General features: G+C 39.6%; 1 protein-coding gene across 2 annotated transcripts in view; it reads left to right on the top strand.

The window, feature by feature from the left end:
* Window positions 1-14038, top strand: part of BBS7 (Bardet-Biedl syndrome 7) — a 46057-nt gene extending 32019 nt beyond the window's left edge. For both annotated transcript variants that reach the window (XM_014596225.3, XM_006263437.4), the window contains 4 exons: window positions 1-110; window positions 215-318; window positions 8175-8298; window positions 10352-14038. In XM_014596225.3, coding sequence (XP_014451711.1) covers window positions 1-110; window positions 215-318; window positions 8175-8298; window positions 10352-10488 — 475 coding nt within the window. In that variant the 3' untranslated portion in view covers window positions 10489-14038. The remainder of the gene's footprint in view (window positions 111-214; window positions 319-8174; window positions 8299-10351) is intronic.
* The last annotated feature ends 1753 nt before the right edge of the window (window positions 14039-15791 follow it).

Here is a 15791-nt window from a genome sequence, read left to right as displayed (position 1 = left end):
AAAAGGGGAAGGTTTTTTCAAATCAGACAATATATCCACCATATCCATTCTGAAAGATGTACTCTCCAAAGAAGCTACCAAAAGGAAAATTAATCTCAATATATCATATGGTAAGACTTTTTTTTTCTCTTCTATTTCATTTAGCTATTTTAGAGATTTAAGCATTTCATCTTATTGTTCTTACATGTTCTTTTTTTTTTTTTACTTCTATTAGATATAAATGAAATTTCTGTGAACCACACACTAAAGTTAATCCACCCAAAACTAGAATACCAACTGCTATTGGCGAAGAAAGTTCAATTGATAGATGCTTTAAAAGTAAGTTTCTGAGAACTCCTATTCAGGAAGCTCTTTTACAGATGTGGGAGCAGGGAGTTTTAGGTTAGCAGCTGCCAAGCTCTATCTGATTTATCAGACAGATTGAAAGATGGGGTCTGCTATATTTACATGGCTAGGACTGCTTTTCATTTGTATTAGTCTTCCAAGGCATTTACTAATAAAAGTGTGCCCACCTCCCAATATCATAGTTTGACTAATGAGTACTTGTTTTGACTATTGATCCATTATTGGTGACAGTTTGTTTAAATGTGGCCTGGTTGCTTCTTTCTTTCCTTTCTTGTACCATTCTGTTTTAACACTAGTATTCCAGCTTCCTTCTTTTTTTAATCCTTTGCCCCAGAGCAAATAGACCTTAATAAACATAAAGGTGATCGTTTGCACCACAAGGGGCATTTTTACATGCGCTCGTGGAGCAACAGAGATGCCACTTCAATTAGAGCAGCTCTGAGAGCCACTCTAATTAAAGTGCCACTGCATATGGTCTGTCAGTGTCCCCACATTTAAAAATGGCGGCAGGGATGCTTGAACTAAAGCTCATTCAATGAGCTTTAGATAAAGCATCCATTCCCACCATTTTTAAGCATGGGAACGCTGATACACAAGACAAGGGAGGCTGCTGGAGTGTGGCAATTGCCAGCAAACTCCATTAACTGAGTCAGCTCAGATAGGCTGGAATTCCAGTGCATCAGAGCAGCCTCCGTGCTGGCGTATAGGCGCCCAAGATAAACTAACGCTCTTTTGTTTGGGATTCTGCCCCAGCTATCTAAGGTAAACATCTTGGTAATTTTTAGAGATGAGAGAATCTAAATTGGGTTAATGACTGAAGACATTTTCAAGCCATCATCTGCATTTTGTAAACTCCCTTCCATTCTAATCTAAAAGTAAGGATTGTATCTCAAGCCTCAAAGTAACAGACAGAAACTAGTTATTTTCACGTAGAGTGTTAGATTTAATAGGGATCTGTTATGCTACAATATCTAAAGGAAATGGTGCTATACTCTAGTATTGTCATGTCAGATATATATTTATCCTGCCTTTTTGACAGATACAGATTCCATAAAATCTAAGTTCTAATTTTAAAATTAAGTAAGTTCTTAACTCAGAATATGACAAACATTTCATTTAAAAATGTGAATATAAGCCAGATAGCCTTAAAAGTAGCAAGATGTGTTAACTTTCCCCCATCTACCTCAGTGTAGTGTTAATTCAGGTCTTATGAGAACATTTTGAGAACACAAGGAGTAAGGGGACTTCCTAGGGCTCAACAACTTCAAGCATTTAAGGGAAGAGATACAGGGAAAAGAGTCTGTATAAATGCTGTTCCCCTTAGTATCTCCTCTGTGTCACTCTGATGGAAAATACTAGGCTAGACAGGACCGATATTCTTGGGTTCTTGTTTTATGAGCCAGATTATCAAAGTTAAATTTTTACTTTCTGTGTATAGTTGTCACAAGTGTGTGCATAGGTCAGGAAACTGCATGAGCAAATAGTGAAATCAACAATGGGCAGTAGGAGATTCATCAGTTTCTCTGCTCTTAGTTATTGAACACAAGACTATGAACTTATGGGCCTTCTTCAGTCTTCTGTCTTTGTATAAGGTATTTTCTGCATTACAAAATCTGCTCTGAATCCAAGGTACCCTTAGTTAGCACATAACACTAACCAGTGCCTGCAGTTCACAATTAAAGCTGTAATTCAGCTCTCCTCCAGTGGAAAGAATGTGAAACCCAGAGACTGAAAGTCAAACATAAAGGACAGGCACAAGATGTCCATATGCCCACACAAAAATAGGAGCAAGTGATGCAAAGTAAAGGTGTGGAAGCTCTCAAAACAAATGTTGAAAGGGGAGAACTAGGAGCATGTAAGTGGAAGGAGGGGTGCTTGGGTACTATCTGGTGGAGGGTAGGACAAAGTGAAGAAAGGAGAGCGGGTATCTTGGTATTTAAATTCCCTCTACCATCCCAGAGCAACTGGCAGCACCTATTAAAAACAGCCATCAGTAAAAGTTAAAATTACCACTCTTTCAGCCTCTTGGTGGCTGTGATGGGGAAGAAAGTATCTGTTAAGTATTCTGCCTCCGGCTTCCTTTTCTCCCTGACATAAAATTCTGCCTTTATGTGCTACTGTTCATAAATTTTTCAAACAGCAACAGACCTCAAGGGACAGGATTGCTGCTTGTTTCACCGCAGTATGGAGGGCTGTGATTTTGATCAGTGTTTCATAGCTCCAAGAGTCTTGTTCATTTCACTCTGTTTCTAAAAGCAGATTTAGAAAAGTCAAAGCATGGAGCTACTTCTGCAGATTTTGGAAAGACACCATTGCATTGGTTTTACATTTCAAACATATCTTTCACATGCATGCTAGAGGCTATATTTTAATGGAAAATTTTAAGTTCTATAAAAAATTATCGTTTGTCTCCCTCAGGCTAGTCAGCAAGTGGATTTTGAATCATATTTGAGAACTGTCACTGCTATGAGCTCAGTCTGGCATCTGAATCTGGGTTTTCTTTGATTGTTTTCTCAGCAATAGGGTTTTTTATCAGAACATTGCTAACAATTTTGTTGATTTATCGGTCGGAAAGGAACCTGACTTCCTTTCCTATCACTGTGTTTTGGTTCTAAAGAATGAACAGAAGTTGTGAAGCACAAATTTGTGGCAGAAGCTATGACTTTGATAATATATGTAGATTTTTTTTTGACAGTAACATTCCTTTAACATATCCAACAAGATAAAAGGGAATAGTTAACCCCTCTCAGTGCTATTGTTTCTATCTGGAGGTGCAACCAGTACTGCACCAAGTCATATCCAGGGTGTTTCTTCAATCATAAATCAGGATTGTTTCTTATTTAAAGAACTTTTAAAATTAGAGGAAAAAGATGAAATCGCTGGAGAAGGGTGGATGTGGAAAAAGGCTGGTGAGAACTAGTTCAGAATGCTCTCAGATACTGAGAAGAGTGTAAGCAGCTCCCCTTTTCTTGTTTTTAAATCACGTGTGCACATACCTTAGTCAGCTTTTAAACAGGAGTTTCAAGGAGTTTCAGGTACTACATTTGTCTATGCACTCCCTCCCTGCCAGGTCTGAGTCTTTTACAATGCCATTCTATCTTGCTACTTCTAAATATTTACCTTTTTGCTGTGTGAACACTTAAGCAATTATGGGTAACTTGCTTTTTAGTGGGACAAAAGGATGGTGACTGTGCACTGAGCCTAACTCAGATCCCATGGTAATCAATGAAAGTTTGGTTTTTTTTCCATTTGACATTAGTGAGAACTGAATCTGACCTAAAACTCTCCCTGCAACTGGAAAAAATTTTCCTTAGTTTATAACCATGGTAATATCATGTTTTAAACAAAATGTTTTTTGTGTTTGCTTGACTTATGGTCCTAAATTGCATCTCCCTTTAATTCTTCAGAGTGAGATGATCTCTCTTGACCGCTGGCCCATTTATTTATTTATAGTAGGTATGGTATTAATCTTTTCCTAGTTTGAAAGGATGTGGAACTTTGTAACCAGCAACAAATTTTCATCCTTCTGGACACTAAGTGCCTTTCTTTTGACTAAAAACACTAAAAACTGGGATCTTCAGCTGAGGTGCTGGGGTACCTTGAGGTCCTTTTGTGTGTGCCATGGGATATCACAAATATTAGCACTGTTAGGTATGCAAACACCTACACGAATTACAAAATAAACCCAGAGATTTCAACTAGGAATTCAGTGTCAAAAACATTTTGATCCATTGTGGCCTTTTTAAATTCTCTGCAACAGAACAATTGTGCTATTATTTTTTATATTCAAGAAATGAGAGAAAGGTAACAGCTGGCATTTTCTGAGGTCTGCCTTAAGTCTAATGAGGGCTTCCTTGAGTCCAAAAAAGGTTGAGAACCGCTGGATTAAATATCTTTGTACAGAGGTGATATGTAATGTATTAATATATATTAATGTCCACATAGGACTTAAACATTCTTGCTCTTGAGTCCAAAAAACAAAATAGTATAGTTTTTGAACTTTGATTTTTTTTCTCACTTTAAAATATGGTTCTACTCTCTTACGCATTTTAGTAAGTCTAAAAGTGACCAGGAAAGAATGATGCTTTCTAAGTCAGTGAACTCACTCCCTGAATGTCTCATGTACTGGTAGCCTAAATAAGTATTGAGTTTTGGAGCTCTTAGCCCCATAATCTTCCTCAAACTCCATAAAGTTTAGGGAAACAGAGCTGGCATCTGTTTTGTAGAGTTTTTTTTCCTTGTTAATCAACAGAGTTGTTTATGAAATTCCCATAGACTAGGGCCTCCAATGGGACACTTACGTGCCTGTACACCAATGCCAGGAGCCTGGGGAACAAACAGAAGGAACTGGTTCTCCTGCTAAACAAAAATGACTATGATCTCATAGGGATAATGGAGACCTGCTGGGACTACACCTATGACTGAGCCACAGGTATAGACGGCTATACCTTGTACAGGAGAGATCATGTAGACAAAAGGGGCGGGGGTGTAGCTCTCTATGTCAAGTAAAGCTACACGTCCCTGCAAGCCAACATTGGCATCCAAGATGGATGACTGGAGACCCTCTGGGTTGAAATCAGTGGTGAACACGGCACAGGGGACACAATGGTAGAAGTCTACTACAGACCTCCTAACCAGGATCAAGAGCTCAACCAGGAATTTGCCAAAGAACTGGCTGAGGCTGCATGCTCCCAGTGCATGGTTGTCATGGGAGACTTCAACTACCCAGACATCTCGTGGGAAGAGCACTCAGTCAAATCTGAATGGTCATAAAGCTTCCTCATGTGCGTGGACAAGCTCTATCTGACTCAAGAAGTCTATGGACCAATGAGAGGCAAAGCACTGCTCGACCTGGTACTGGCAACCGGGGTTGATCTAATCAGTGACCTAATGATCGAAGGGAACCTGGGAGACGGTGACCATGAGCTGATCACCTTCACTATTCACTGTAAAGCTGGCAAGTCAGTCAGCAATGCTGAAGTCTTCGACTTCAGGAAAGCTGATTTTGACAAGCTCAGGAGGCTTGTTGGAGAGGCCCTAAGGGACCACAACCTGAAGGGGACGGGAGTTCAGGATGAGTGGTTGCTCCTCAAGGGAGCAATCCTGAAAGCACAAGCATTGTCTATCCTGTCTCAGAGGAAAGGCATCAAAAGGGCACTCAGGTGAAGTGCCTGAAGATTGGAAGAAGGCCAATGTGGTGCCTATCTTCAAGAAAGGGAGGAAAGTAGATCCGAGGAACCTACAGGCCCATCAGCCTGACCTCTATCCTGAGGAAGATCTTGGAAAAAATTATCAAAAGAGACCATTCTTGGCAAACTGGCTGATGGCAACATCCTGAGGGATAGCCAGCATGGTTTCTTGCAGGTAGGTCTTCCCTGACCAATCTCATCCCCTTCTATGAAAGGTGACATATCACCTGGACAAGGGAGAAGAGACTGACGTCATATATCTTGATTTTAAAAAAGCCTTCAATCTGGTGTCCCATGATCATCTCATGGAAAAATTGGCCAACTGTGGCCTCAGCTACATCACAGTCTAATGGCTGGGGAACTGGCTCTGAGGTTGGACCCAGAGAGTGGTAATAGATGGAAGTAAATCATCGTGGTGCACCATGACCAGTGATGTTCCCCAAGGCTCTGTCCTTGGGCCTATACTCTTTAACATCTTTATTAATGATGTGGACATTGGTATCAGAAGTGGACTAGCCAAGTTCACCGATGACACCAAACTTTGGGGTAAAGCATCCACACCTGAAGACAGGATGGTGATCCAGGCCAACCTAGACAGGCTCAGAAGATGGGCGGACAAAAACCTGATGGCGTTCAACACCAAAAAATGCAAGGTACTCCACCTTAGGGAAAAAAAACCCCACAGCACACTTATAGGCTTGCTAGTGCTACACTTGCTAACACCACAGCTGAAAGGGACTTGGGGGTCATGATTGACCACAAGCTGAATATGAGCCACCAATGCGATGTCGCAGCTGGTAAAGCGAGCAAAAAAAACTCTGGCTTGCATCCATAGATGCTTCTCAAGCAAATCCCAGGATGTCATCCTCCTGCTGTACTAGGCCTTGGTGAGGCTGCAGCTGAAGTACTGCAACCGATTCTGGGCTCCACAATTTAAAAAGGATGTGGAGAAGTTTGAGAGAGTCCAGAGGAGAGCCACACGCATGATCAGAGGGCAGGAGAACAGGCCTTATGATGAGAGGCTGTGAGCCATGGGACTCCTTAGCCTGGAAAAGCTCAGGCTCAGGGGGTACCTGGTGGCTGCCTATAAATATATATGGGGTGTACATCAATGTACACAGACTGCCTCCAGAGGTGGTGCAAGCACCTACTCTGGATTCCTTTAAGAGTCAATTGGATGTATATCTTGCTGGGATCCTGTGACCCAAGCTGACTTCCTGCCCCTGGGGCAGGGGGCTGGACTCGATCTTCCGAGATCCCTTCCAGCCCTAATGTCTATGAAATTATCATTTATACCTCCAAATACCTAATGTTCATTTTGAAGTATAAATTTGGACCTAACTTGTCTTATGGCAACTCAAGTGATAATGCTCAAGAAAGACAGTCTAACTTGGTTCTCAGATCCCCAGTTGCACCTGGGCAGTCATCTAGCAAAAACATTTTTACTTGTAAGCTGTGCACATTTGATATAGAAATCACAGAAAATTAAATGCACAGCTCGGCAGTGCCACTTTCAGTGATCTCCTTCTACAGTAAGCATCACTCTTACATAGTGATGGTAGCATGGGATTAATTTGAAACACGTTTTTTGAAAAAAATATCCTTTTAGAAAATCAGTTTTTACTGAATAAAATTGAGGGTTAAAACATGGTCAGTTGGAGCTGCGTAAAAGTTCAGATATTCTCATTGATTGGTGAGGACAAAATAAACTCACACTTGCTTTGACAATTGGCAAAATCAGTTCCCAGCTTACTATGTTTTCTAAATTGTGAGATTTAGTTTTGCACCTCAGTGGGTGTGTCTACATGAGACTTTGACTGCGCAGTAACCCAATAGTACTGCGCAGTAGCATTGTGAGGCAAAAATCACGACGCTACTGCACAGTAGTATTAGGCCACTGCACGGTAGCGTCACAAAAAAGGCGTTCACTGGTGCTACTGCTCAGTAACTTGGGTTACTGAGCATTTATTTACTACTTTATTTACTACTTGTATAAACAAGTAGTAAATAAGTGGACAGTAACAACTGCACAGTAGCACCTTGTGTAGATGTGGCCAATAAGTGCCAAACCCAAGCTGATTTTTTTTTTTTAAGCCAACCCAAATAACCTGTTGGTTGTGATGTCAAATGCTTGTTCAGTTGATTATTCTTCCATCTGTTATATTGTAAATGATGTAACCAAATGGTGGGTTTTGGTGGGATGGGGTGGTGGAGGTTGGGTTTTTTTAATTAAAGGACCTCAGTCAAATGTAGCCACAGAACCTGAGCAGGATTTGTTTTCAGATAATGCCTATTCCATATTCTTGAGTTCCCAGAAAGACATGAAAAATCAGATTGAGTTTGTATAAAAAGAACATTGCACAATACTGAGCCTTCAGCTACTGAGGAAATGATGCTGATGAACTGTATTCAACTAGTGTTCAGAAATAGAAACTGGGATATCAGATTTTTATAAAACCAGTGTTAAAATAGGAGGTGTCATTTGGAAATCAGTGGGGTGAGGAAGATGATATACTTCTACACTTAGCAAGAGCAGTTGTTGAGAATTATTACATATTACCTCCTCTCATCTAAACTCTATATTTATTACTTTTTGAGTTGATGCCTTTAATTTTTTCAACATTTCAAAATCTGTTTAAGGAGTTGCAGGTTCATGAGGGAAACATGGACTTCCTGATACCAGAATATCGTTGCATTTTAGAGGAGGCGGACCACCTGCTGGAGGAGTACAAGAAACAACCTGCACATCTTGAGAGACTTTATGGTTTGTTCATAAATGCTGCTTTCCTCTCTTTAGCAAGAATCTTATTTTTATTTACACTGCAAATAGGAACGGCCAGAGGGAGTGTAATGTTACTAAGTTTTAGTAACAATATATTGGTAGATGAGTACAATTAAGTAAGTGTAGGTGTCAGTAGGAAGATCAGTAGGAGCTAGCGTAAATGCTTGTATGCCTGTAAAGCTATTAATTATCTTTTACTTTTCAGATTAATTTGATAATAGCTGTAAAGTAAAGCAATCAAAGTATGCATTACCCTGCATTATTAATATGTATATGATATTATTAATCTTTAAAAATGCAAGAAGTGTTCAGCAGAGAACCATGGCAACTGTTTCAATGAGATCAGTGACATACTACTAAAAATTCAGAATCTGGATTATTCCGAGGGGTTTATATACTTTTTTATTTAATGGAATGCTGTTACAGTGAGATGGTCCAGCTCTTTTATGCCCCCAATTCAGGGATAAGCAAGATAGATAGGCAGGCATCTGTCTGTCTTGTGAGACAACAAATTTGTGCTGAGTGAGGCATCAGCTCATTGAACATCTGCTGTAGAGCCTAATTCTTTGAGGGACAGTCCCTTTATGCATGTGAAGTTCATATCTAACAGTCCTGAATGTGTTGCAGGGCTGTTTCTGAGGTTTCTTCTTTCCTCTACGTCAGGGGTGGGCAATTATTTTGGGCAGAGGGCCGCTTACTGAGTTTTGGCAAACCATCAAGGGCCGCATGACAGGCAGCCCAGGGCAAATAAATATTAATTTTCTAAATCTTTTAGGGGCCCCGCGGGCCAGATAGAATGGCCTGGCAGGCTGCATTTTGCCCATCCCTGCTCTACTTGTTGAGCTTTTCTTTTCTCAAAAGAATTTTGCAGTACTTAAATGTATTTTAGTTCTAGGAATGTTTTGTTTCCTTTGAAATGGTAGAATTCAGAGCACAGAAATTGAGGCTGGAAGCTTTCTCTTCCAGCCCTTTCTTTTGAATCAGGGTTAAGTACCCCTGAGTCATCCCAGACATATTTTGTTTGACTGTCCTTAAGAACCTCTAATAGAGGAAGTCTCTAAAGTAGCCTACCCCAGTGGATAACTATTCTTAGAAAAAGACTTCTAATAATAATATCTAATCTAGATCTGCCTTGCTGCAAATTAAGCTGGTCATTCCTAGTTCACTGAGATGTAATAGACTTCTTTATATATTGGAAGATTATCATGGCTGTGCCCTTATTTTTCATATTTTACAATAAATAAATCAAATTAATTCCGTCATTTTCATACGCTGTGTTTCTTAAAATACTTGTTCCCCTCTGGACTCTCTCCAGTTTGCATAACAACATATAAACAAGACTTGGCTTGAATAGAAACGTTTTTGAGCACCTGTCTCAAACTGGGACCTGAGTCATGGACTTGCACTAGAAGTCGAAAGTGAAAGGCATAATGGAAATACAAATTAAATAACTAATTACAGTCTGATTATGCTAATAAAGAATAGCATAGCAATTACCTTGCTGATAGATAAACTGTTAGTGACAACAATATATTAGAGAAAAAAAATGTAAATAATCTTTACCATGCATGTAGCTGCCTTAGCAGCCTTAAAACCATGAAGTGTTCATTTTAAGTGGAATTTTTACATCTCTGGCTCTTTAAGTCTATAAAATAAGAAGCTGCTTTCAGGGCAGACAATATGCAAGTGTGACAAATACAGGCTTAAACAGTCCTATATGCATAGACTGAGAGTTGTATAACATATTTAAAAATATTCTCCTATTAAAGCATTTGTCTTTATGCCTGGAGATAATTTTTCACATGCAAAGCAGGCAATTTAAAGTTAGGCGCGTTGCCACATAGAATTAAGTCACCTTAAGGATTTGGATTATTTAATTGTAAATTAGTTTTTAAAGTGTACTGTTTTAAAAGAAAATAATTTTGCTTCTAAACGAAAATCAAATATAATGTAACAAATAGGAGGAGGGGTTGTTTTTTTTAGTGTTAGTAGTAAAGCAAAGAATTAACCTTGAAATTCAACATTGCTTTTGCAGGTATGATTACAGATCTCTTCATAGATAAATTTAAATTTAAAGGCACCAATGTGAAAAGCAAAGTTCCTCTTCTTCTAGAAATTCTGGACAGCTATGACCAAAATGCATTGATTACTTTCTTTGATGCTGCTGCCTAAATTGGGAGAAATGGTAAAGAGAGGTATGAGTCTATTAAGGAAAACAGTAGTGATGTGAAACAGGAACACCTGATATTTAATATCTTGAATTTAAAAATGTTTTAACTACATCCTGATTTGTTTTTTAAATACTTTATCTTTTTTGTGTGTTGCTATTTCTTTAGTTGATCCCATTCCTAGTATTTATTTAAACTTTTGCAATCCAGCTGAAGACAATAGATGTAAAATATATTGCTTATGTTAAATTCATATACAGAATATTATATTTACTTTAGTGCTGATCATAAAACCCAAAACTTCATAGTTGCAAATATTCAAAATCCTTTTTATAAAATATTTTTAACCTAGTCAAACAGGACATGGAAAAAGATTCCACAGTTGTAAGAGTTCAACAGAAAGTACTCTTTCTTGGCATCTATTTTACTGTAAATGTATTGGGAGCTTAATTGAATGTATAGCCATAGCACATTTTGTTTACTGTATACCAAAAATGGTACCATATTGTAAATTTAGTGCATAGTATAGACAATTGTATATACAGGAGATGAAAAAGTGATTCCTGTCCTTAAAGGGTAATTACATGTATAGTTTCATTCTGTTCCATGTATAATCTGTTTGGGTAAGTTTACAATTCTTGAGGCTACACAAACACTTGGGCATATGCTCTTTACACTGGATTTAATTAACTTTCCTCCTAGTACTCATATACCTGAAATTTTTGCTGTCACAATTCATCATGCACTCATCCTCTTCCCAGTCCCTTCTCAAAACTCTCTACTACAAAGTCCAGAAACTTTAATATATTTTAGTAAAAATGGTATCTCCTGTGCTTTCTAAAAATGTTGTGATAAGACATTTCTGTTTATCTTGTTTGGGGTTAAGCCCACTCAAGAAGGGATAGTATCTTTTGTCCTGTACAGCATCAAACAGAGATAAACATTTTGTCAGTGAGTAAAACGGCATTTTAATATATACACTTTCAAAGAACCAATACAGTTATGGACTATACTGATGATACAGAGATGATAAACTAAGCCTGTCTCCTAGCATTACCCGGTCATGCCAGAAACAGAGTTTTTGTTTTTGTTTTAAATGAAAGTTTAGATTCCATCCTCATGTTTGCAAAGAAAAACTTGAAAATATGATGCTAATGTTACTGGTGCTGTGAAGTGTGCTAGACCCAGAGGAAGCAACTTTTCCTCAAACCCACTCTTCAGGCAAGTCAAAGTACTCTCCTACACTGGCTTTTGATATGGTGTGGCTTAAACATCACTGGTCACGGAAGGCAGAAAAGTAAAATGCCAGTATTCTCTCAGGTGCGGTCCAGTTTGAGCAACAGATGAAACCTCTTCCCTTGCTGGTGAGTGTTTTAACTACTCAACTGCACAGTCAGGCTGCCCCTCAGCTAGAAGAGAAAAAAATAGAGCCTCAACACCTTCCTGATTGTCCATGTCACAATACTTTGTTTGTCACATTTTTCTTTACAATCTTCTCTGCTGTTTTTATGAAATGCCCACTGAAACAAAAGCAAGGCCCTGGCTGTTCCCAGCTTGTGTTCATAAATCCTATTAGTACAAGCACAAAGCTTGGTAGGAATGGAGTTCAGTTGATTGAGTGTAACAAAGCAGTAAACGATTATATAGTGTCCTGGCAGTTGTACCAAATGATGAGAAAACAAAAACATGTTTCACAGTTCTTTAATTTTGAATTGATTTTGGGATTTAAAAAAACAAACAGATAAACTATTTCCAGTTGTTTAGTTGGTGACATTTTCTGATAACTAGAATAAATTTGAAGGGGAAATATCCCTGCCAAGGCATTTGGGGTGTTGTATAGTGTTTAAAATGTCTTTACTCTTCTGTAGACAAGGTTCCTTGGGTGAATCTGATATCTTTTATTAGACCAACCCAAATAGTTGGAGAATAGTTATTAAGCAAGCTTTCAGGTTCAAAAACCCTTCTTCAGGCTAAGGAAGTTTCAGGAGCTGGTGTGTGCTCTTCCTGGATGGAATGAAAAGTATCTTCCTGGATACTAAAAATCACGGACTAAATACAGACATTGGATTTATGACACATTATAACCTGCCTGACATCTGACTCCCCAGGTATCTCTCCACTATTCATCCCCCTTCTCTTCCCGCCCCCCGCCTGTCTCTCACCCATTGACTCCTCAGTCTACATTTTCACTGACTACCCGTCTTGTATGCATACCAGCCCAGCCCCTGGCTTCTTTACTTTTCATTCCATCCAGAAAGAGCACACACCAACTGCTGAAGCTTCCTTAGCCTGACGAAGGGTTTTTGAACCCGAAAGCTTGCTTAATAACTATTCTCCAACTATTTGTGTTGGTCTAATAAAAGATATCAGATTCACCCAAGGAACCTTGTCTGCCTATGTCCTTCGACCAACACGGCTACAACCTACACCCTTTACTCTTCTGTAATATACTTAGTAAAACCCAGTCAGTTCTAAAAAAGATGAATTCAACCTTAGTATTTTTCAGATGCCAAAATGCTAGGATCTTTTACTTTTGTTTTGTTCACTGTTTATCCTTGTGCTCTACATTCTGGGAAAAGGAATAGTTCAAGAGCCAAATAGAAAATGATTAACTGATTATCTTGCAAGACTTCTACAAACAGAATAGTTGTGCCTGCATTGAAACTCACCCCCAAGATGGAAGAGTCCAGTTATGTTCTCACAAAACAAGAGATCTCAAGGGAAAACCCTGGTAGTTGATATCGAGTCTTTAATGACAATTAAGCTGGGCTGCTCAGCTGGAAGGCATCAGAAGCTATCCATCAGTGCTTTGGGCTCACTGCTGTCAAGAGTGCTGATCCTGCAGTGGTGTGGGGGAGGGGGCATGCACCCAGTGCAGCAGTGGAGGAGGATGCATGGGGACGAGGTATTGGAGCGCTATGCAGTAGCAGCATTGTTGATGTGGCCTCTAGTGCAGCCCACAGTGTTCAGGCCCCAGCTGCTGAAAGGATGGGCTGACCTGATCTACAGTTTCCAACACTGCAGCTCGCTGCATTTGTATTTTCCCGTAAGATCTACCATCCAGTATGATTCATCTTAACACTTAGGTTTGACAGTATAATTTGCAGGGCTCTGAACTATGCTGTTATTTCTTCATCTTCACAGAAAAAATGCGTTGTGTTTGATCTTTATATAATCTAAATTGTGTTGGACAAGGAAGCCCAGCTTACGTGTGTCTGTAGAGTAGTTGGCTTTTGATCTAGCAGAAAATAGATCCTTTTTTCTTGCAGTGAATTATGGTGATGATTAAATAAAGAGGCACAGAAATACGAACTAAAATTATTGTGCACTCCCCTCCCCGCAAAAGAAGCTAGCCAGTTGGTGGAGCGGGTAATAATGGAATTGGCAATAGCCTGTTGCCTATAATGGTATATCCCTTCAGTCTTCAGACAAAGCAGAAGAACATGATCCTTCGAGGTGTGAAACACCCAAACTCTGATCTTGAAAAATAGTTACATGCTTTGCTGAATTGTAGCCTTAATGCACATACTTAAAGTTCATCTGTTTTGAGCAAAGCACTTGAGTATGTGTTTTCATTTGAAGGCAGTGAAATGTACGTGTGTGTCTAAATGCTTTGTTCACTAGGGGTGAATAGCCTTTTGTTGGGTGGGCCAAAGTCATCAGCACCTTCCAGGATCAAATCTGTAATGCTTTAACTCTGGTTGCTGTCACTGGGAATGAATGGTAAAACATCAAAGGAGGGAAAGGACTTGACATTTTGAAGTTAGTGGAAGTTTTGAGCTAGATCCACAGAAGAACATTAAGTGCCCACATCCAAAGTTTAGATCGTCAAAACCTGCTCAACTATCACCTAGCCCTGGAGGCAGCTAAAATGTTTCCTAAGTACTCAGATATTTCAAGGGTGTTAGCACTGTTAGGTCTGCAAACACGATTCACAGCGTAAACTCAGAGATTTCAAACAGGAGTCCACGGTGCTAGAAGAATTCTGATCTGTTGCAGTCTTTCTGATTCCTCTGCAACAGAAGGATTGTCCAATTGTTTTTCCAAAGTAAAAATAAGTGAGTGAATACTAAGAGCTGGCCTTTTCTGAGGGGTGCCTTGAGTCTAAAAAGGTTAAGAATCAACTGTACTACCCACTGGAAGAAGCAGTGCTAGATGTGACAGAATCCAAGTCATTTTGTGACTCTAAACCCTTGTCTATAGTTTGGGCTCTAAGTCTTTCCAGATCCAGCCCTAATCAGCAACAAACAAAGGTCATTAGCATCTAAAAGTTGGTTGCTGTATGAAAGAGCTGTATGATTGCTCAGGGCTCCAGACTTGGGCCTGCACGTAAGATGGCTGCCAATGGATTTGGAAGCATCTGAAGCCCCCGGATGAGGTGGAGGATACTTGCTGGTAGCAGGGCTACATATGGTTCTTGCACGATTCAAATGAATTTGGATCTGATCTGGGTAATTTGACTTGGGACGTGAAAAATTTCCTTAAAAAAAGACTTCTCTTTGCAAACAATTAGCTCTGTACCTTTCACACAAGCACTAGGTTAACATTAAATGTTTTTAATGGTTCTCTAACCTACCATCTAATGTTTCTCTCGCATAGTCTCTCTAGCATACTCCAATATCCCTATGGATTTCAAAACAATAATGCCCAAAGTGTCCTGATCTTTACAAACATGGTTGTTTCTTTTTTAAAGATCCTATTCCCCATGATTTATGACCTAAAATACACTATTCACCTTATCAGTCAAGGTCTGAGATTTCTTAGTATGGAGAAACCTGGGAAAGGATGTTGGCGTAGCCCTCCCTGGGGTGAAGGGTTACAGTGAATCGAGGCCTGAAAGCTCTGTGCCCTTGTAACAAGGCCATGTGTCACTGGAGGGGGGAGGGAAGCAACAGGTGCCTCAGGTTAGTTCTGGGTCCCTGGTGTAAAAAAGTGCTAGTGGATGAGTGGCCACATGCATCAGTGACATGCGGCTAGCCCTGGGCCAGTCTGCTAAAGTGGTGTTGCAGCAGCATTGCCAGGTCTTAAATATGAAATTATCATATTGGAAGCTCAGAATTATTGCATTTATTGAGAAACTATAATTCACTGAAAAAATGTGCAAATGAATATGCAGGTAAGTCTTATTTACTTTATATTGCTCACAGTATGTCACCAGTGAGTGAGAATTGTGTCAAAGTTGAAGCATCTCTATTTTGAGATGTCATAGCAAGTGCTGACAGCAACCCTAGAGGCCTCTTGAAGGCTTAGATCAAGTGTAGTGGCTTAACCTGGCAGGGAAAATACCATGCATCTGTGTCCATGAAG

Source organism: Alligator mississippiensis, chromosome 2 (genome assembly GCF_030867095.1).
Source record: "Alligator mississippiensis isolate rAllMis1 chromosome 2, rAllMis1, whole genome shotgun sequence".
Classification (NCBI taxonomy): Eukaryota; Metazoa; Chordata; order Crocodylia; family Alligatoridae; genus Alligator; species Alligator mississippiensis.
The sequence above is the reverse complement of the archived record's forward strand: the minus strand, read 5'-3'. Positions and strand labels throughout refer to the sequence as shown.